The sequence below is a fragment of the Epinephelus lanceolatus genome, chromosome 4, assembly GCF_041903045.1.
Source record: "Epinephelus lanceolatus isolate andai-2023 chromosome 4, ASM4190304v1, whole genome shotgun sequence".
In the NCBI taxonomy this organism is placed as follows: Eukaryota; Metazoa; Chordata; class Actinopteri; order Perciformes; family Serranidae; genus Epinephelus; species Epinephelus lanceolatus.
The window spans coordinates 45,826,849-45,848,459 of record NC_135737.1 but is presented as its reverse complement, the minus strand read 5'-3'; the positions used below and the strand labels follow the sequence as shown (position 1 = coordinate 45,848,459).

General features: G+C 43.3%; 1 protein-coding gene and 1 non-coding gene across 8 annotated transcripts in view; both read left to right on the top strand.

Moving 5' to 3' along the window:
• The window catches only part of eif4g1b (eukaryotic translation initiation factor 4 gamma, 1b), a 52,821-nt gene extending 35,029 nt beyond the window's left edge, over positions 1-17,792 (top strand). For all 7 annotated transcript variants that reach the window (XM_033631221.2, XM_033631219.2, XM_033631218.2 and 4 more), the window contains 23 exons: positions 375-465; positions 2,877-3,932; positions 4,054-4,142; positions 4,368-4,569; positions 5,260-5,393; positions 5,779-5,904; positions 5,993-6,397; positions 8,832-8,978; positions 9,152-9,388; positions 9,522-9,626; positions 11,114-11,404; positions 11,490-11,601; positions 11,698-11,812; positions 11,942-12,195; positions 12,418-12,545; positions 12,770-12,942; positions 13,393-13,518; positions 13,642-13,723; positions 13,976-14,074; positions 14,330-14,464; positions 15,500-15,581; positions 15,814-15,954; positions 16,126-17,792. In XM_033631221.2, the coding sequence (XP_033487112.2) occupies positions 375-465; positions 2,877-3,932; positions 4,054-4,142; positions 4,368-4,569; positions 5,260-5,393; positions 5,779-5,904; positions 5,993-6,397; positions 8,832-8,978; positions 9,152-9,388; positions 9,522-9,626; positions 11,114-11,404; positions 11,490-11,601; positions 11,698-11,812; positions 11,942-12,195; positions 12,418-12,545; positions 12,770-12,942; positions 13,393-13,518; positions 13,642-13,723; positions 13,976-14,074; positions 14,330-14,464; positions 15,500-15,581; positions 15,814-15,954; positions 16,126-16,307 (4,512 nt within the window). In that variant the 3' untranslated portion in view covers positions 16,308-17,792. The remainder of the gene's footprint in view (positions 1-374; positions 466-2,876; positions 3,933-4,053; positions 4,143-4,367; positions 4,570-5,259; positions 5,394-5,778; positions 5,905-5,992; positions 6,398-8,831; positions 8,979-9,151; positions 9,389-9,521; positions 9,627-11,113; positions 11,405-11,489; positions 11,602-11,697; positions 11,813-11,941; positions 12,196-12,417; positions 12,546-12,769; positions 12,943-13,392; positions 13,519-13,641; positions 13,724-13,975; positions 14,075-14,329; positions 14,465-15,499; positions 15,582-15,813; positions 15,955-16,125) is intronic.
• On the top strand, positions 8,681-8,755 carry LOC117260392 (small nucleolar RNA SNORD66). The gene has a single exon (XR_004501919.1). It is a non-coding gene; the product is annotated as a small nucleolar RNA SNORD66 (small nucleolar RNA).
• Positions 17,793-21,611: the final 3,819 nt, after the last annotated feature.

Below are 21,611 nucleotides of genomic sequence, written 5' to 3'. Positions count from 1 at the left end.
CACTCAGCCTATATGGGGCGACTCTACCGGGTCACTTCATACATTTGTTTTACTTTCTACATTGTAAATGTCAGCTTAGTCTTTTAAAGCACTTGAAATGAATTTAAACAAGAATTTACTTGCCTGCACTGTCCATATGTTACTACTTTATAGGGAGTGCTGCGGGTTTCCAGGGCTCGTTCACGTGTTCCTCTACAACCTGATAAAATCCAACTGATCTGTGATTTGCTTGTAGAGTTGTGACATGTGGCTCATTATCCAACTAGGACCTGATGTTAAACCAGTTTTTTTCCCCCAGTCAAGTGGAAAAACCACTGTTGTCCTCACCATTGAGGTCATACCTCACTTTCTGGTGTGTGTGTGTCTCCCTACAGTCAGCCATATCGGGATCAGAAAGTACAGCTGTAGTCCAGGCCAACGGTGAGAGCGTCACAGCTGCTGCTACATCAGCAGTGGTTAGACCAGGTGAGTGCTGCACGCTCCGAGCCTTTAACACAGTCACACAGAGATATTAGTACAGTTTTACAATTAGAACTTCAGATTTTAGTTTTACTTCAGTTGCTAGTATTTGTCTTTCTTATCAGATGCTGTTTTTCCTTTTTTAATTGATACACAAAGCATATGTATCGAGATTTCTGATATAGTTAATGCAGTTATTATTTTATTAAGATTTTATTTTTGCGGTGGCAGCTTATTTTGTGCTGCACAAGATAAATACAGAATAATAATGTCCCCAATTGCATTTTAAAGCTGTCATTAAGCATTTAATGGGTTTTAAATTTAACCCGAGATGCAGAGTTCTTAATGCATTTCACTCACTAGATGAAAATGACACTTAAATGTTCCCAGCTAATGGTTTCCTCTAAAGATCAGTCTCCTGTTAAGAGCACATTTCACTGAGGTATGAAGCTTTAAGCTCAGAGCAAGCTAAGAGACGGGTTGGTATTGCTATATATGACCTCATGTTTCATGAATTAGGTCACTTACTACAGTCATGGATAAACAAGGGAATAAGCCTAACTATAAAACAGGCCAGTGTTTTGTTGGCTTACATGTTGCAATAGTTTAACTACGTGGATGTAAGCGTGTGACGAATGACAGCCTGCAGGAACAAATATTGTGACTCAGTGATATCAAATAGCCGCCTCTGGATTATGAGGGACTCATCGGTTTAACCTGGATAGTAGGGGTGGGCGACATGGCCCTAAAATAATATCATGATATTTCAGGGTTTGCTATAAAGATATTCTTTATTATAAATTAATTATTATTAATTTAAGAACGTAGAATTGCAACAAAATAAGTGATATAGTTTCACAGTTTGCTTCAAATATTCAGTAAAAACAAAAGAAAAATGATCTCATTTCTTCAGTTTGTGAACAACAGTAACTCAGACTGAGATTCAGATTCTGTTACAATATTAATAGTTTAACAAAATAAAATCTACCACAAACTACAGGTCCTGTGACAGGCTGTTATGATACCACAACTATCACACAGTCACATATATGGAGTTTATTATCGAGCTGTGATATCACAAATCACAATTTGCCTCACAGGGCTTTACAGCATACAACATCCCTCTGTCCTTTGGACCCTCACAGCAGATAAGGGAAAACTCCCCAAAAAAAACCCTTTAATGGGGGAAAAAAACGGTAGAAACCTCAGGAAGAGCAACTGAGGAGGGATCCCTCTTCCAGGACGGACAGATGTGCAATAGATGTCGTACAGAACAGATCAGCGTGATAAATTAACAGTAATCCATATGACACAATGAGACAGAGAGAGAGAGAGAGAGAGAGAGAGAGAGAGGTTTACATTACCAAAATCACTTGAAGACACTGACAAGAGAGGAGAGGGAGAGACGCTGTGCTGCTGCCAGAGGAGCCGCTGAATGAGTTCCCTCTGAGCGGTAAGTCACTGAAAGAGTCTGAGAAGTCCAGGGCTGTTCATAAAACATTCAGGACGCCACAGTTTATTCCACACTACTGAAGCTGCTCCTCTTTTTGGAACCACCCCAGAGTCGGTAATAATTTCGCTCTCAGCCATGTCATTTTGTTGCCGTGGGTAACAAAATGACCTCAATATGTCAAAAAGTTGAAATATCGTGAGTATCACGACATGAAGTTTTCATATCATGTTAAGAATAATACATTCACAATATCATGAACGATATGATGTGGCACACTCCTTTTGGATAATAACATATATTGTAGCCTTTGTCAAACATGTGACGATGGAAGTTTATACATATTCTGGCTGATATATTGTCATCGTCCGATTGTACAGTTATTTGAATGTTTTTCTTCATGATGTAGTCCAGTGATAGCCATGAAGACACCTTGTTAAGAGGCAGTTCATCATCAGCCGTGGCACCTAAAGAAAGCTTAGTGGTTTGGTTATTATACTCACAGGCTGCAACACTTCAGAAGAGGCTCAAACCTCAATACCAACAGTCAATGAAACTTTTTAAAGCTTGGTGTCATAAATCTTGCAAAATTACCGATCTGACTTGAGGCTGACCAAACTTATGCTGTTCAAAGGCAGTCTACTACACTATGATTTTAAAGCTCATTTCATCAGGAAGTGGACGGCTTAAAATAAGTATGTGGTTGGGAATGTAGGAGGAGAGGGGTGCGTCACATACACAGAAGGTACATATCAGAAAACTGATAAGTTGTTAATCTTTAATCCCTACGTGGGGTGTGAGAGTTATCACATGTTTTCATTGTAGTAAATCTTTCTAGTAATAAGCATGTCTCCTGAATACCTCTGATGTCATTATTAAGGCCAGGACAAGTGTGGATTGTGAAAACTTAACTGAACAGATAAACTGAACAGTAAAATACTGACAACATTTTTTTCTGATCCTCCAGATGACAGAGGGAAACCTACGCCCCCTCCTCTGTCAAAGACCCCTGAACTTGCGAAGGGCGACCACATCCCCACAGAGGCTACCTCCTCTGACACGAACACTAAGCCCCCCACACCCCCACTACTATCAGAAGCAGAGGACGTCCCTCTCAACACTAGCCCCACTCCTGCACCCAGTGCTCCTGTTGCAGATGTAATGGATGCTCCTCCACCTCCAAGGGAACCCACCCCGCCCCTCCCGTCAGCGCCTGAGGTGCCTGCCTACCCCGCACCTCTCCCTGACCCTGTCCCCACATCTGCTGCACAAGACAAAACAGACAAGAAATTCACAGAGGCAAAGGAGGAGGAGGAGGTGAAAGAGGAAGAGGCTGAAGCAGAAGAGGCAGCTGCCTCTTTGGACACGCCCCTTGCACCTCCCTCCACCACTAACGGTGTGGCAGAGGTGGAGCCAGAAAGGCTGTCAGTCCACTTGCCACCCAGTCACCTGGATGCTCCCCTGGAGTCTCCCATTGCACAGCCGGAGGAGCTCTGCCTCCCCAACGGCCTGCCGCTGCCAGCCCCTCAAGACCCCGAGGTGCCCGTCGCCTGTGCAACTGAGCGTGACGACAGCCCCATCGCTGAGCCTGAGATCAATGAGCAGCAGGTCATACAGACCTGCACAGCCATCACTCAGGCAGCGCCTACACCTGTTGTCCAAGCCACACCGGCACCTGTAGATCAGCCTGCACCTGCTCCTGCTCCTGCTCCTGCACCTGCACCTGCTCCTGCCCCCGCACCCGCTGTTCAGGAGATTCCTGCTGATCCAGTTGTCCAGGCAGCACCTGCCCAGCCTGAAGTACAGGACCCAGTTCCTCCAGTCGCCCTGGATGTTAAAGAAGATACCCCAGTGCCCCAGTCCACCGCCAAGGAAGAGAAGCCATCTCCTGCAGAGACGGTTTCCATACCTGACAGCGCCCCAGAAACAGTGCCCACTCCTCCCCCTCCCACAGCAGAGGAGAGGGAGGACACCCCTCCTCCCCAGACGGTTACCCCTGCCCTTGTAGAAACTACTATGCAAGGTCAGTTGGTTACAACGTGCTAAAATATTTAACAGTGGATGATTCCTCTTTGGCAGGACACTTGTGTCAGATATATTTGTGTTAATCTGAGGCAGATTGTGTTTCGTCTTCCTTCCTGTAGCCGCTGTGTCTGTGCCAAAGAAAAAGAGGAAGATGAAGGATCTGAACAAAAAGGAGGCTGTAGGAGACCTCCTGGATGCCTTTAAAGAGGTGTGTGTGGTGAAATGCATTTATTCATTCATTTCCATGCTTTTACAGCCTGTTTTAATGAGCTTGCAGTCACTCCATGCTCGCCAACATATAGGAAGACAGATTTAAGCCTTAACTTAGTTTATAATTCAAATCAACCTCTAGGTATCACAGGATAGTTTCATTTAACATAAATTTTAAGACTGCAGTCTGACTGTTCTAAGCTCTGTCCCATCTTTGAACCAGGAGCAAGTCGTGACTCCCCCGGAGCCCGAGCCGGCCCCGGCCCCTGCCCCAGCGCCAGAGACCCAGCCCCCTGCTGCTTCTCCTCCTGCCCCAGAGGAGGCGGACCTGACCTGGGAGGACAAGGAGGACAAGCTGGATGCTGAGAACATTCAGCCAGATCCCAAGTCGACTGACACTGACAAGAAGTACCAGTACAAAGAGGGTGGGTCTCTGAACCTTGATACCTTCCAGTGAGCAAGTCAGTGTGAACAAAGATCTTATCTCACTCACATTCACGCGTTAGCAATGTGTCAGTGGACTACGTTTATGTTTGCTTTGTGAAAATGAGGGAGTGGCGTTTACCTGATTGTGCTTCTGACTGTTCAGCGGAAAACGAGAGTTATGTGATGGCAACGCATAATATTTGAACAGTGAGCACAAGAAGAAGAATAAACAAGAAGATTTTTTAAATAATAGGTGAATTGTAGGTCATGACCCTTTTCCCTTTGCAGCTTTGTTCTGTTTTATAAACGAAAAAAATCAGTAGTAAATGAATCATCTGCCTTCAAATCAAACCATAGGAGAGTAAATAATATCATTAAATACTAACTGTACCCACAGATGGACTTTGTCTTACACTGCTGTACTTATTTTTTTAATTTATAAATTAATTTATTTGCCATCCTCTCTGCCACCTTGTGGACATTATGAGGCATGACAATACCTACAGTTATACCGACCAAAGATCATTTATTCACCTTTATTCTGCAGTACAGCTCCGCCATGCAGGGAGCATTTCGCCAAGGGCATTCTCTTCCCAGTTTCATTCTGAGATGATACTGAGTGAGATATTACTTGAAAATGTTCATTACAGGAACGTTCTGGTCATTCTCTGTTTCGGTTTCTCTTTCAGAACAATGGAAGCCGATCAACACAGAGGAGAAGAAACAATACGACAGAGAGTTTCTTCTGGGCTTCCAGTTCATCTCAGCCAGTATGAACAAGCCTGAGGGTCTGCCAGCCATCAGTGATGTTGTCCTGGACAAGGTGCAGCTTCTCACAGTAAAGACATGGACATACAGTCTATAATAGTTTCTCTTATATTAAAAGTATTTAAACTTGTCCTTCTTTTTTCATTTTTCTTTTTATGTGTTGGTGAAACACTTTGAAATTTCCTCGCTGCAGTTTAAATCTTGCTGTATAAATACACTTACCGCTCCTTGCTGTAGACAGTCTGTCCCAGGGGAGAAAAAGACATCCTTTAAGTCAGTGCAGTTTATTGTTGCAGGGTGTTTGATCACCACAGAAGCAGTAGTGGGATGTAATTAATGTCTCTGTGAGTGGAAACATAGAAAGACATAAAGATGACAGCTTTACATCAGAAAGAATATCTGAATAAAGTTGAAGTTGCTTCACATCTCTGTCTTCACAGGCTAATAAGACCCCTCTGCGTCAACTGGACCCCAGTCGTCTAACAGGAATGAACTGTGGCCCTGACTTTACACCCTCCTTCGCCAACCTCGGCAGGCCTGGCATGGGAGGAGGCGGCAGAGGACCGGTAAGTTCACATTTTCTCAGCTTGATCCAAGAGCTGCCAATTGAAGTTCATTCCCCACGGATGACATGACATGTTTGTCTCCTCTCAGCCTCCAGGTATGGGCATGGGCGTTGGCGGTCAACGTCGCTCTCAGCAAATGCAGAGGAAAGAGCCGAGGAAAATCATCACCAGCATGTCACTCAGCGATGACGTGCAGCTGAACAAAGCAGAGAAGGCTTGGAAACCTTCAACGAAAAAGGCTCGCGCTCGCGGAGCAGAGGAAGAGGACAACGATGCAGAGAACCTTAAGACCCAGGATCTGTTTAAACGGGTTCGCAGTATCCTCAACAAACTGACCCCCCAAAAGTTTCAACAGCTAATGAAACAGGTGACGGAACTGACTATTGACACTGAGGAGAGATTGAAAGGAGTCATTGATCTTACTTTCGAAAAGGCCATCTCCGAGCCAGACTTTTCGGTGGCCTATGCCAACATGTGCCGCTGCCTTATGGGGGTAAGTAGGGCCACACGCAATATGGAAATATGTGTTTGATAAGCTTGAATGTTTAGGTGGTCACTCCTGCAGTTGTGCACAGAGCTCAATGGTGTGTTGATATGATAAGTGTTACATAATGAAGTAAGTTCCTTCCTCATAAAAAGCATGAGCCTGCATCATGTTTCAGAACCTCAGACTGTTGTGTGGTGACAGTGCATTTGACCAAACTCTTGACCAAACTAAATACAAACAAGCCAAGCAGTTTTTTTATACATATAATTTATCTTTTTTTTTTGTCTTGTTTTTTTGTTTTTGTTTTTTGTGTTAAAGACAAAATACAAAACACTTCAGTTGTCCTGTTGGAAAAGTCCACTGAGATACCATTAGTCAGTGAAGAAAATAGTCCTTATTCTTGAAGGCTTTTCTCTTGTTAAAGTAAAGCATGAAATGCTTCTGTTAAATCCCACATTATACTGTAGCTTCTTCACACACCTGTATTCTCCTGTCAAGCTTTTGAAAGCAAACAGAATGACTTTCTGTCACTGTTAGCATTTTTCAGATTCTCTGTTTGAGTGTTTCATCAACACCTCCTGTGACAGCAGTAATTCTGAGCTAGCTGACAGATGATTTGTTTCTATAGTTAAGACAGCAGGAAACAGGGCAGCACAGCACAAGCCTCCAGAAGCTCCTGCAGTGTAAAGTTGGCTCGCTAAACACTATCATGGTTGACTAAGGGCTCAACGTTAGATACGGAGACAGACAGAGCCATCTGTCTGTGCTTTATGTTCATTTCGTCCAAGTTTGTGCACATTGTCTTTACAAATTCGGATTAAACTGAGCAGTACCACTGGAAATCATGGGGGCAATGTAGCGTAGTTCAAGTGAGATACAACTTTAGGACTCCATCCATCAATCTGTCCATTTTCAATCACTTATCCGAAGCCGTGTTACGGAGACAGCAGACTGAGCAAAGCACCCCAGACGTCCCTCTCCCCAGCAACACTTTCCAGCTCCTCCTGGGGGACCCTGAGGCGTTCCCAGGCCAGATGGGATATATAATCCCACCAGTGTGTTCTGAGTCTGCCCCGGGGCCTCTTACCTGTGGGACGTGCCCAGAACACCTCTATCAGGAGGGGTTCAGGAGGATCCTGATCAGATGCCTGAACCACCTCAACTGACCCCTTTCGATGCGAAGGAGCAGAGGCTCTACTCCGAGCTCCCTCCAAATGTCTGAGCTCCTCACCCTATCTCTAAGGAGATAGGGTGAGCCCAGCCACCCCACAGAGGAAACTCATTTTGGCCACGTGTATCCAAGATCTCATTCTTTTGGCCACTACCCAGAGCTCATGACCAATAAATTGAAAGCTTTGCCTTCTGGCTCAGCTCCCTTTTCACAACGACAGTCCGGCACAGCGCCCGCATCACTGCAGACACTGTACCAAACCGCCGATCCATCTCACGCTCCCTTCTACCCTCACTCGTGAACAAGACCCTGAGGTACTTGCTTTATGATCTTGCTTTATGTTTGCTTAGTTGTGAGTGAACCCCAGGAAGAATAGCTACTACTTTAATGGCAGCTAAAGGGAACTTGAATGAAGAATAAAGAACACACTCTTAAACAGACCTGAAGAATCTCACAGCCAAGCAACAAACCCCGACACTCTCTTCATGTAACAGGCCCAGTCTGTAACACCAGTACCTGCTCCGTACAAAGACAACTTCTGTTGTTAGAAATATCTAAATGTATTGCAATCAATTATAACACAACTCCCACCTTTTCAAATGTAGTTTCCAGAAAAATAATTTGTCTTATATTGGGCGAGTAAATAGTCTTTTTTATCTGTCGTCTTATTCAGTTACAAAGATGAGGAGAAAATGATGTTTGATATTTAGTTTCTCAGCTGTTTGTTTCATCATCTGTATTTTTCATCTGTGTTTGTCACCAAGCATAATAGAACCACATAGTGACAACAATTACTTGCTGATTGAACTGATCAGTAACTCCCTGTTATATCACCATTAGGCTGATTGATTATCACCACTGGAGCATTGCATCATCCCACTGCCTTGGGTTCATTTATCAGTCTCCTCACCCAGAGCTAATGCCAGAGATGGGTTTTTGTTGCAGGCACTTGAGCTAAGAAATGGGGAGGAAACGGTTAAATGAATAACCACTTAAAAAAATGGAAGCATTTCAGTGATTTATTTATAAATTCAGAATACTTTGATGTCAAAAATAAACTTGAAAATTGTAACTTGACAAATGTTAAAAGCAGAATTAATGCAACATTCCTTGTTGGTGTTCAGGGATGATCTCAAGCTTGTGCCACATGTCTGTGCCTCTGATCTAAGTGATGGGATTAAGGAGCTGAGGAGTGACTCAGACTACATAACTCTACACAATGTCTTTTCCTGCTCTTTTTTTAATGTGTGTTTTCTCTGCTCCGTTCAGCTTAAAGTCCAAACCACAGATAAGCCGGGAGCCACTGTGAATTTCCGCAAGCTGCTACTAAATCGATGCCAGAAGGAGTTTGAGAAGGATAAAGATGACGACGAGATCTTTGAGAAGAAGCAGAAGGAGCTGGAGGCTGCCTCAGTGGTACAGTACTGCTTCATGAATATGGGTTGGGGTCTTTGTTCATGCACAAAATAAATCATCTGTAGTTAATCTTGGGTGTGGTGGGAAGTGTTTGAAGGTGACCATAAGATTTTTCATACAGCTAATTTCATTTTTTTGTCATCCCCCTTTTCTTTGTGACGTCTCTGTGGCAGGCGGAGGAGAAGCAGCGGCTCATCGATGAGCTACAAGAGGCCAAAGACAAGGCCAGGAGGCGCTCACTGGGCAACATCAAGTTCATTGGCGAGCTGTTCAAGCTTAAAATGCTCACAGAGGTCATCATGCATGACTGCATTGTAAAGCTGCTCAAAAACCACGATGAAGAGTCCCTGGAGTGCCTGTGTAGACTGTTGTCCACCATCGGCAAGGACCTAGACTTCGAGAAGGCAAAGGTACAACACACACACTCACATTTACAGATAGTTTGTACATGCTGATAAATGTGTTATTATATCATGTTTTAATTTTGATGTTGCACCTGTAGTTAAGGAGATAAACTCACCAAACTGTTGTGGTCATCCTCAGCCTCGCATGGACCAGTACTTCAATCAGATGGAGAAAATAATAAAGGAGAGGAAGACCTCCTCCCGTATCCGCTTCATGCTGCAGGATGTGCTGGACCTTCGACGGGTAAAGCATTTATACAAGACAAAACACAAACACATGCAGGGCACATATGCTATTTCACATACAGAGCGTGGAGAAATTCGAACAACAAAGTGTACTGAGCCTGGTGCTAAACACAAAGCCCCACACTGGTCCTTTAGCCTCTGACCTGTCTTCATCTCATGTATGAATGAAGAAAGAACTTTCTTCCTCAGCTCTGTAGTGCAGAGCAGCCCCTGAACATGGAGTCATAGACTGAGACAACAAACTGTCCAAAACAAACTCCACCATCTCCTCTGGTAGCATGTTCATTCAGCTCTACTTTTGTCTCAATTAACATGTCTTTATATAGTCAATTAAAAATAATATCTGGTATTTTCAGTCATTTGTGTCTCATGGTAATTTCCAGCTCATTTTCTTAGTTGTGATGTAGAGCCACTTCTTTCTAGTGCAGTTGTGTGTGCTGTTTTTCTGAAAGAATGCTGCAGTCCTGTAGTTAGGCTCCCAGTCCCACCCACGCAGTGTTACAAAAGCTGCTGTCTTCAGTGTTTTTACGAGCCAGAATCAGCTGCTCCAAGTCAGCACGATGGCCCAATTTAACTGTGAAACACACACACTGTGTTCTTTCCTGTCTTTCTAGGGAAAAGCTGAAGAGAAGCTTTAAAGGAGCTTTAACGATATTTAATGCTGATCTATAGCCACCCTTACACTGCCTGTTCAAAGCAGGAATATTGCGCCATTATGCCACCTCTCCGTCCTGTATGTAAGGTACAACAGTGAAATAGAGGGACAGAGTTATCTCGCCTTCGATCTGCCACAGGAGTTGGTAACAGTGCCACAATGGGGCCTGTACAAACAGGACAGCTGGCAGAGCATGACCATGGGCAGGACGGGTGTGATGTTTTGATGACACATTATGTGTGTGACCCACCACAGGAAATTTAAAAAGCAGGTAGTAGCAGTTAGTGGCTAACTTAAAGAAGAACAGCAGCAGCCGCAAATGTCTGCAAATTGGGATAACAATCAGCTCCAGGAGCTCCATATCCACAGAGCAGAGGACGAGATCAGCTGCTGTATAATGGGGACATTAAATGATTGTTTGTAAAGTGCCCTTGATGTGTATGTTCTATGTCACACTAGAGACTGACACTGTTGTGTTATACGTCACGCCTGTCATGCCTCTTTTGATTTCCCGATGCCAGCATGCTGTTTAAAATCACACACTGGAGTGGAACGATGCTGCCGTTGTTTGGTTTTGTCTAAAATGCTTGAGTACAGTTTGGTCATTGTTATTGGTCTATTGAACCTGGTACTTGTTTTTTAAACATTTAAGTTGTTTAGTAAGAATTTGTGAAATGACAGAAAAATTACAATATTTTCCCCACTTTTAAACCTTTGGATTAACATTTTCTTAAAACCTAAAGAGAATGTAAATCATGTCTTAAATGGAACCGTCAGTGTCGTCACTCACTCACTCTGTGCTCACGATCTCTCCCTCCACCCTGTCTCAGAACAACTGGGTGCCCCGGCGAGGCGACCAGGGCCCCAAGACCATCGACCAGATCCACAAAGACGCTGAGCTGGAGGAGCACAGGGAGCAAATGAAGGTGCAGCAAGCCCTCATCTCCAAGAAGGAGCCCAGTGGTGGCCCTGGAGGCAGGATGGGTGGAGGAGGTCCCGGGGGTCGTGGGGGCCCTCACACCCCAGGCCGTGGAGCTCCTCCCCAGGACGAGGGCTGGAATACAGTGCCTATCTCCAAGAACCGACCTATTGACACCTCTCGCCTTAGCAAAATCACTAAGGTAGGAGAGATGCTACTTTTCATCTGATGTTCACTCTTATTTTTTAGCAGGTAGTGTGTTTTTAACCACCAGTTTCTCCTTTCAGACTCCTGTTCTTGACTTCAACAATCAGTTGCTCGCCCCAGGAGGTAAAGGTACATGGGGGAGCTGGGGTAAGGGCAGCAGCGGTGGCACCAGTGCCAAACCTGCAGATACTGGTAGGTTTCCCAAACTGATGTGATCATTTATTAAATAAATGTCTAGTTAAGCACCTCAAAGCCGAAACTCAGCATGTTGTGTACTCTCTTTGCCAGGTGCAGAGCCAGGCGGCCGTCCAGCCACCAGCACACTGAACAGATTTTCAGCCTTACAGCAGCCGTCGTCCTCTTCAGGCTCGTCCCTGGACTCAGACAGACGAGTTCCTCAGAGGTGAGGAACAGGACACAACTCTCAAAGCCTGCTCAGAGTATTCAGATATAATCTCCCACAAGTATGCACAGTGGGACCCTGCAGAGTTTTCTTGTCTTTCCCTGACTCTCCTCTCCCTCCGTTCTTCAGAAACAGCTCAAGTCGAGACCGCAGCGATCGCTTCGACCGCTCTGATCGTGGCAGCGACCGTTTTGACAGACGGGACGACCGGCGGGACGACCGTGACCGAAATCGGCTGCAGGTCACCAAGCGCAGCTTCAGCCGGGAGAACGAAGAGCGGAGCCGGGAGAGAGAGCAACGTGGGTCGGCTGATCCTGTACGCCGAGTAGCGAGCATGACGGACGACAGAGGCAGCAGAGAGAGAGCCAGGAGCAAAGAGAATGGTAGGCGGCTTGACATAGTGGTGGTGTAGATTTAAACTGTGTGTTTAAATCCGAGAGTTTGTTGTTTTCCACTCTGCTAAGAATTAAATTCTCTCGCCCATTTTACGAGCCATCTGTGAAGAGAAGTTCTACAACAGGAAAGCTGTGTACTACCACTTTTTTTTTTGGCAAAAGTTAGAGGAATTAAATATAATTTAAGATTTTGGTTTTGTGTGTTAACAGTGAAACGGGAGACAGCTGCCACCCCTCCACCTCCTCAGACCCCCACCAAGCCTGCCTTGACCGAGGAAGAGCTGAACAAGAAGTCCACAGCCATTATCGAGGAGTACCTCCATATAAATGACATGAAGGTAAAGCACTGATACGCATATGGAAATGAAAAGGACCCCATACTTACCTTATACAGGAGTAAAAATCTGTTTGTTCTTGTTCCCCTATGTAAAATTTAAAAATGATCCGCTGATCCCCTAAAAATGAGTCTTGTTTTGGCACACCTTAGATCCAGCACCCATTACCAGCCACCAGAGTCACATAGTGCTCACCACCTTCTGTGTGTCCTTCTCTGTCCCAACAGGAGGCTCTCCAGTGTGTGCAGGAGTTGAGCAGCACTCAGCTACTGTACGTGTTCGTACGAAACGGACTGGAGTCGACGCTGGAGCGCAGCACCATCGCCAGGGAGCACATGGGCCTGCTTCTGCAGCAGCTCATTAAGAACAACATCCTCCCCACACAGCAGTACTTTAATGGGTCAGTATTGAGCCCCAGAGAGGCGGTTCAGTAGGAGATGTAATGTTGTGTGAAAAAACAACGTATGAATCACCATAAATTAATACATGTAAATATATAAATCCAAGAACCAGTGTCGTTGGACCAAAGCTGTCTGACATATGTTACAGCAGCGCTTCAAGTGCTGACTGAAAAAAGTTTGTAACAGCAGGATTTAGAATAAACTGAAGCCCGTGGGGGAGATTCTGGCTTTAGCTCGTGAATTAATCTCTGAAAAGTCAGATTTTTTAAGCAGTTGCTGAAATGAAGGAATCTTAAACCACTATGCTTAACCAAAAAAGACAGTTTCCGTATGTTTGTGTTCGTGTGGTGCCATATTTCCCCATCTGTTGAATAATTATAAACTTGTTCCTCCTCCTTTAAACCTTGAATAAACTTAAAAATGTGTGCTGTATGTGTGCGTTTCCTCAGGCTTCAGGAAATCCTGGAGGTGGCTGAAGACATGGCGATAGACATCCCCCACATCTGGCTGTACCTGGCAGAGCTGATCACTCCCATGCTCCATGAGGGAGGCATCCCTATGGGAGAACTTTTCAGGTTAGTGCGAGGCCTCACTCTGCCCCTCAGCATGTTAGGAAGGGAAAATGAAGACCACTTTTTGGGCTGTTTTTAATTAAGTTAGTTTGATGTGTAACCTGTGTCGACCTTTTCTGCCTCCAGGGAGATTTCAAAGCCTTTAATTCCTCTGGGAAAAGCTGGAGTGCTGCTGGTCCAGATCCTCACTTTACTCTGCAAAGAAATGGTGAGCACCATCAAGTATAATCCTTTATCTATATGACATCACATCTAACAGCTTTAATTCTTCTGACAGCTAAATATATGTGAACATCTTTAAAAACTGACACATTTTTTAACTCAGCTCCAGTTGCTAATATGTTACGCCGATCACACTGAGCAAATATGTAAATTTGAATCATTTCATACAGCCATGATGAATGTCAGCCAGAGCGATCAGTTAATTATGTCTACAACCAATCTGCTTCTCTCTCATTAGAGCCATAAAAAGGCGGGCACAATGTGGAGGGAGGCTGGCCTCCGGTGGAAAGACTTCCTCCCAGAGGATGTAGACGTCAACAAGTTTGTGACAGAAAAGGTGAGAGGTCGTTCAACAGCTTCATCATGAACTGAGGACATTTGCTTCGACATTAAACAGTTTTTAAACATCTGTTGTAGTCTCAAAACCTTAAAATCCAGTTCAGACCAAAGATTTGCGACAAGATGAGCCGAAACAGGCTCTGCAATGTTCTGAAAACCTGCTGGTCTGTATATGAGTGAGTTGATGTAACATGAGGAGTGTGTTGAAAAGATGAGCATTAACTCCTGTCTCTGTCTCCGTGGTGTTAATTAGAATGTGGAGTTCACACTGGGCGACGAGTCAGAGGAGAGCAAAAAGAAGGAACTGAGCTCTGCAGAGCTGACCAAACAGCTGGACAGACTGATCCATGAAAAGGCCGACAACCAGAGGATCTTTGACTGGATTGAGGTTTGTATTCCTGCCTGTGTGTAAATTATTGTTTTACTCCCATCCTTGTTTCCATTTGGTTCCATTCACAATATTTACTCCTTTTTACGGGCTTGAAATGAGGCCTTGGTCTTGTCTTCGTCAAGCACATGACCTTAAAATTTGAATCTGACATCCGAATGTTCTGCATTAACACTTTACTGTCCATTACTCAACGTCATATCTCAGGAACAGAACGGGAGAAATTTGGTCAGATACTGAATTGGTGACTCTAAACTTGAAACTGTGCTGATTGTGTAGATCTTCTGTGTGCGAAGCATCCATGTTTTCACTGACATGGATGTGAACTATTAGAGTGCATGGAGGCGCGTGACGGGTGCGTGGAGGCATGCAACTGTGGGGCAGTAATTGTAACATATGAGTAGAGGAAAAGTCTGCTAGCTGATAGGCTAATTTATACAATGTAAAATGCCATAGGCTTGTGCTAATAACGTTAGCATGTTGTATTTGTGGGGAAAATGTGTCCAGATAAAGACAAGTGTTTGTCTGTGAATGCTGCGAGTTAAAGTGAAGCTGATTTGTGTACTTGTGTTTGAAATTGTCTCTATTAAGCCATGTTTAATGTGTGTTTAATATGTGTTTTTAATCAACTAAACTTTACAGCACTTCACAGAAACCCCGCCTCCGACTAGTGTGTTGGAGGTGTAACTGTGACAGACACCACCGCACAAGTATAAATCACCGCATTGGTGTAGGCAACATGTGTAGGTTATGCACGAATATAAATCCCGCTTTACAGTGCATAACAACACTTGAAGACCTTTCTGGTATTTTTTTTCTTATTTTAGTCCGTTTTGTTGTTACACAATATTGTTTCACAACTTGTTTTAGCTTTTAGTTTAGTTTTAGTCAGCTACAATAACCTTGACATGATGAACTCAAAGTGCGGATGTTTACAGGTCACACGCTCCAACATGATGTTATTACATGACTCTTTTTGTTTGCTAAAATTATGCTGTTTTCTGCATGTGTAAAAATGAAGTTGTCTCTGTGCAGGCCAACCTCGACGAGCAGCAGAGCTCCTCCAACATGTTTGTCAGAGCTCTGATGACCTGCATCTGCCAGTCAGCCGTCATCTGTGAGTCTGCACGTTCTCTTTACACCCCTCATTAAAGCCTCAGATAAGGATGATGTCAGAAATCACTATGGAGACATTGCTGGTGTCAGCTGAAATGTATGAATGGAAATATGTCAGTGAGTTAATAGAGACAGTCTGGTGTAACATTAGCAGAATATCAGGTCAGTCCTAAATCATAAAGTTGCCTGTCGAGTCCTGTTAAATGAAGCTTTTCTAAAATGGCTGCCTGCAGGTGAGAACCCCTACAAGGTGGACGGCGAGCAGATCAAGCAGAGGGCCAAGGTGCTGCAGAAATACCTGAAGGACGAACAGAAGGAGCTGCAGGCTCTGTATGCCCTGCAGGCCCTGATGGTGCAGATGGAGCAACCTGCCAGTGAGTAGCTGCTGTCATGCTCGTGTTATGTTTGTCACCATTGTCAGAGACTCTAAAGTTTAGTTTGTGAGCATTAGTTTAGCTCTCTGATGTGAAACCGGTTTAAAAATTTCTGTTGAAATTGTCATGAAACATCTTGTGATCATTGTTCGCCTCTCCTCCCTCCATCAGATCTCCTGCGGATGTTCTTTGACACCCTTTACGACGAGGACGTGATCAAAGAGGAGGCATTCTACAAGTGGGAGTCCAGCAAAGACCCCGCTGAGCAGCAGGGCAAGGGCGTGGCCCTCAAGTCCGTCACCGCCTTCTTCACTTGGCTCCGCGAGGCCGAGGACGAGTCGGACAACAGCTAGGGGCCCCTCGGACCGCTGGGACAACTGGTGGAGTTCAAAGAGGATCCTTGGGGGGGGGGAGCGGACGTGCTGTGGATGATTCAGACGACCCTGAATCTGCAAAATCCTTCTGCATAAACAGAAAAAAAGCAAGAAAAAAATTCTTCAACTGGGAGAGATTGTATTATGGATCGAACGTTCGATCATGTTATTTTTTTTTTCTTTGTTTTGGGTTTCTTTTTTTTTTTCCTTGCGCAACTGAATGTCTTTTTTGAATGAAAAAAATGAAAATACAGGAATAAATAGAGAGAATAGATATGAGATAAAGAGAATGCTGAGAAGCGTTACAAGCCGTGGGAGATGATGCTGTTTCCTTCAGTATTTTTTATTTTTATTTTTTTTTTATTTTTTATTTTTTTTTTTGAGGTTTATCTCCTGTTTTCAGATGGCTTTTCCTCGCCACGGCAACACTATTCAAGACACTTTGCTTAATGACAGATATAAAAAAAGAAACTTTAAAAGGCTGTTCACATTTATATTTTTGAAGACTTCATCCTTTGTCATGTGAACACGACACAGCAACATTGTCATGTCACATGTACGGTGTTTGATCTACATGAGGCGCTTATGTAGACGGCTAGCGCTTTGTTTCTCTTTTTTTTCCAGTGTTGGATGGTTGGAGTGTGTGTTTTATAATAAAATAGAAAACTACAAAGAAGAGCGGAGAGAGCTGTCTAACGGACACTTGAGACAGGAGTTAAAGTAACGGTTGTGGACTCCCGAGGATTTCACGCAGACTTTATGAGGACGGTGTCACTGAGGAGAGGGGGCGATGAACATTGACCATTTTGCTGCTGGGGGGCGATGACGCTTCCCTGACGCCCCTCGACCCCACCCTAATCCCCCATATACCCTCCCATGTGTCTGTTTTACTTGTTTCCTGCGCTTCAAAAAACAAACGGTGGACTGAGAGGGGAGAGCAGTGTGAGGGCTCACGTCTGCACCCTCCTACGAAACCTGTCGTCGGATTTTAAAAAGATTAAATAACGTTATCGAAACTTGAAAAAAGTATACAGACAAAAATCCACTTTAATGAAAAAGGACTTAAAAAAAGTTTAACAGTACGAATCCTAAGGCCTTTTCTGCTTCCATGAGTGGAAATGCATTTCAGGAGAGTTCTGTAAATATATAAATGGTTTGTTTTCTGTTGTTTTTTTTTTTCCTTTTTTTTTTCAAAGAAGACATGCTAACGTAATGCCATGTAATTTCCCTTCCTCTGAAACAAAATGGCAGTCTTTTCCCTGTATTTATATTTTTCTCTCCTCAGCCGGCAGAAGGTGCTTGTAATTATCCAACCCAAGTCATTGATTACAATTTAATTGAAAATTTGTAAATACTTTTTTGCTTTACTTTATTAAAAAGATATTTAATTAAAGTAAAATTAATGCCTCTTTTCACATCCAAAACTGGAAGAGATAATAAAGATTGTTGCCAATAAAAGAAAAACTCCCATACTTGTGCTTTTTGTGAAGAAAGTTAAGAGGCTGATGTTGGACTGGCCCACTATTTTCCATCTGTTGTGCCCCACAACAGAGCCAATCACTTCTACTGTACATGAGCTGTCAGCAGTCAGAGTATGCTCTGTGGATTGCACAAGTGTGGTTTTTACTCTGTTTTATTTTATTTTATAAGCATGGTTTGTTCTCGCAGCCAACTGGGCCGCCAAATATGTAGTATTGCATTATAGCTTGTGAACAACAACAATCAGACTGCATAGAGGAGTCTCAGACGCAGCAGCCAGTCGTGTCAGTCACTTTGTGAGCTGCAGTTACACTGTCAAACCAGGAAGGCAGGTTTTATGAAACACATTTTAGGGTTTTGCCATGTTGGGTATGAGATTTTCACGGGACAATAATCATCTCAGAAAATATTGCAGTTTCACGGTATCACAATATAACAGACTTTATATTATTATAATTACTATCAGTCAGAATGACCCTCAAAGGAATTAAAACAGGTTATTTGTGGTTAAACAAATATTTTATTACTTTATTTGAATCTTGAAACAATTTTTCATGGTTTTAGTCGGGCTTACACAACAAAGGTGGATTTATACTTGTGCGTCAGCTCTATGCAGAGCCTACGCTGTAGTCTATACACGTGGCCTACACCGTTGTGAGGAGTTATTCTTGTGTGGTGGTGTGTCTGTCACTCTGCAGTTACACCTCCAAAGCACTAGTTGGCGGTGGGGTTTCTGTGAAGTGTTGTAAAGTTTAGTTGATTCAAAACACACGTTAAACACACGTTAAACACACATTAAACACACATTAAACATGGCTTAATAGAGACCGTTTCAAACACAAGAACACAAATCAGCTTCACTATAACTCGCAGCATTCACAGACAAACACTTGTCTTTATCTGGACACATTTTCCCCACAAATACAACATGCTAACGTTATTAGCACAAGCCTATGGCATTTTACTTTGTTTAAATTAGCCAAGCTCCCAGCAAACTTTTCCTCTACTCATATGAAGCCAGGGACAACAGCAACATTTAACAAAGGTAACGTTACAAAATTCAGCTCCATTACAGCTCACAAGGTTCACTGACAAAACAACTGTCTTATACTAAACACGTTTTCCAAACAAATACAACATGCTAACGTTATTAGCACAAGTCTAGGGCATTTTACATTGCATAAATTAGCCTAGCAACTTAAATAGATTTTCTCTTATTTCTGATTGTGTCAAGGCTTCGTGGGTCAAGGTCCATTTACTGTCTTTTTCTAGAGCTTTCAGCCACATGGGCTTCATCTGTGAATAGAGTTGAAAAAGCCAGTAAGTGGAGCTTGATTTTTTTGTTTCTTTGTGGTCAGACTATGAACTGTCAAACTTAAACTTTCAACTCTTCTATCAGCGATCATTACGAGCACATGCTGTCATGTTTTAACATGGTTTCATTTTCCTAAACGGAACAGTATTTCATGATTACTGACTGTTGAGCAGATGCTAATGAGGCCTTAGCTATAGGCTGCTATCTGTAGCTAGCAAGTGTCCCTATTTCTCAGGTAGCCTCTGACCACATTTCCTCTTACTGGGTTTCTTTAGTGAGGAGGTGACACTAGATACTGTTCATCAGAGCTCTGATGACCTTATGTCCTCTGTCCTTATTCTGAAGTACAAGGGTGAAACACCTGTACTGTCTGGTAATGTGAATGCTAATTAGCATTTAGCATCTAACAACTACTCTGAGTTCATGAGGGCTGTAGTTGCTATCATGTATCTGTTGTTCACTGATACCCAAGATTGAACACTGATAGTACTCCAAGTCCCTGAGGCAGTGTCTTGTGACAGTCTGCTGACCAAAGCTGCTCAGCCAGCCAAGAGTGCTGCGGCCGCTGGGAGAGATGATGTAACGGGCAGCTTGGACTACAGACTAGGAAAAAAATGAATGAAGCATCTGTGGAGTCTGGAACATGTTTATGAAGTGATTGTTGCCGGACTTCTTGGGGAACTCCAGAAAATAACTCTTGGCCCTCAAACCTTCACTGTTTGGTTACAGGAGTCGTTGGTGAAGGGTCAGATGGACAAACAGAAACAATGATTCTGCAGAGCTCTAAACTTTAAGGTTTCCATGTACAGGATTTGACTCTGATTGCAGTGGGATTCTATCATTGTGTGCTCTTTAGAGAGAGGTGTTTGATGATTTTATTTAACCTCATATGGTGCCGTTAAATACTGAAGTCTGATCAGATTTATCTGCATCCTAAAGGTTGGGAGCACTGCAGTATTCTTGATTCGCTGTAATTTGAACTTTACCTGAAGACGATTCTGATCAAGAACAATTACAATATCATCCACGGCTACAAAAAAACAAAAAAAAACATGTCTTAATTCTGATTTGCTGCAGTCTATGCAAGTTATACTCTTGTGAAGGCTGCCCTGATTTGAGCCAACATTCATGAACCTAACACATGCATAAGTGCAGTTTTTGGCAGGTCATCCTGTCCTGTACACTCCGAGCACAAACAGTGGATTTTCACTCTTTACCAGCATCAAGCAAAGTCGCTGTTGGAGGTAAAACTGATATGTAACTTTCTTGCATGGAAAGTTGGTTGTACGAATAGTTTAGGGAGCCATGTGCATGTACAAAATGTGCATTTTATTTCCTTTACAATGTTAACAAAACAAAAATTAAAATCGGTTAGTACCCACATACAGTGGCATGCCAAAGTTTGGGCACCCCAGGTCAAAATTAAACTTACTAGATAAGTCAGTAGAAGATGAACTGATCTCCAAAAGGCATGAAGTTAAGCATGAAATATTTATTTAATATTTTCAGTTTAAAAAATACCAAAAAAGGAAAAGGACCTGAATCAAAAGTTTGGGCACCCTGCATGGTCAGTGCTCAGTAGCGCCCCCTTTGGCAGGTATCACAGCTTCTAAACACTTTGTGTATCCAGCTCAGAGTCTCTCAGTTCTTGTTTGGAGGATTTTCAGCCATTCTTCCTGCAAAAGGCTTCTAGCTCTGTGAGATTCTTGGGCCGTCTTCATGCTCTGCTCTTTGAGCTCTATCCACAGATGTTTAATGATGTTTAGGTCAGGGGACTGTGAGGGGCATGGCCAAACCTTCAGCTGGCTCCTCTTGAGGTCGTCCATTGTGGATCTGGAGGTGTGTTTAGGATCATTGTCCTGTTGTAGAAGCCATCCTCTCTTCATCTGCAGCTTTTTTACAGATGCTGTGATGTCTGGAATTTAACTGAATCCATTCTTCCCTCTACCTGTGAAATGTTCCCCGTGCCACTGGCTGCAACACAAGCCCAAAGCATCATCCATCCACCCCCGTGTTTAACAGTTTGTTCTCCAAACATACCTTTGCTCATTGTGTCCAGAAAGTTCTGTTTTACCTTTATCAGTCCACAGGACTTGTTTCCAAAAAGCATCAGGCTTGTTCAGATGTTCCTTTGCAAACTTGTGAGGCTGAATGTTGTGGTGAGGACACAGGAAAGGTTTTCTTCTGATGACTCTTCCATGAAGGTCATATTTGTCCAGGTGTGTCTGCACACAATAATAATTTTTTTATAAAAAGAAAATCCATGATAATACAGAATAAATGCAAGATTAAAAAAAGTTGTCTATCTGATATGTATTTGTAGAAATTAAAAATAAAATCACAAGGCAGAGACCTGTATGAAGCCAGCTAATCCTGTCTTTTCCCTTTTAACAGAACAGTGAGTAATCAGATTTTTTATTTAATGTGGTTTAGAAAGGGATCCCATACTTAATCAAAGATCTCAGTGGAGCCCCTTAATGAGTATTTTA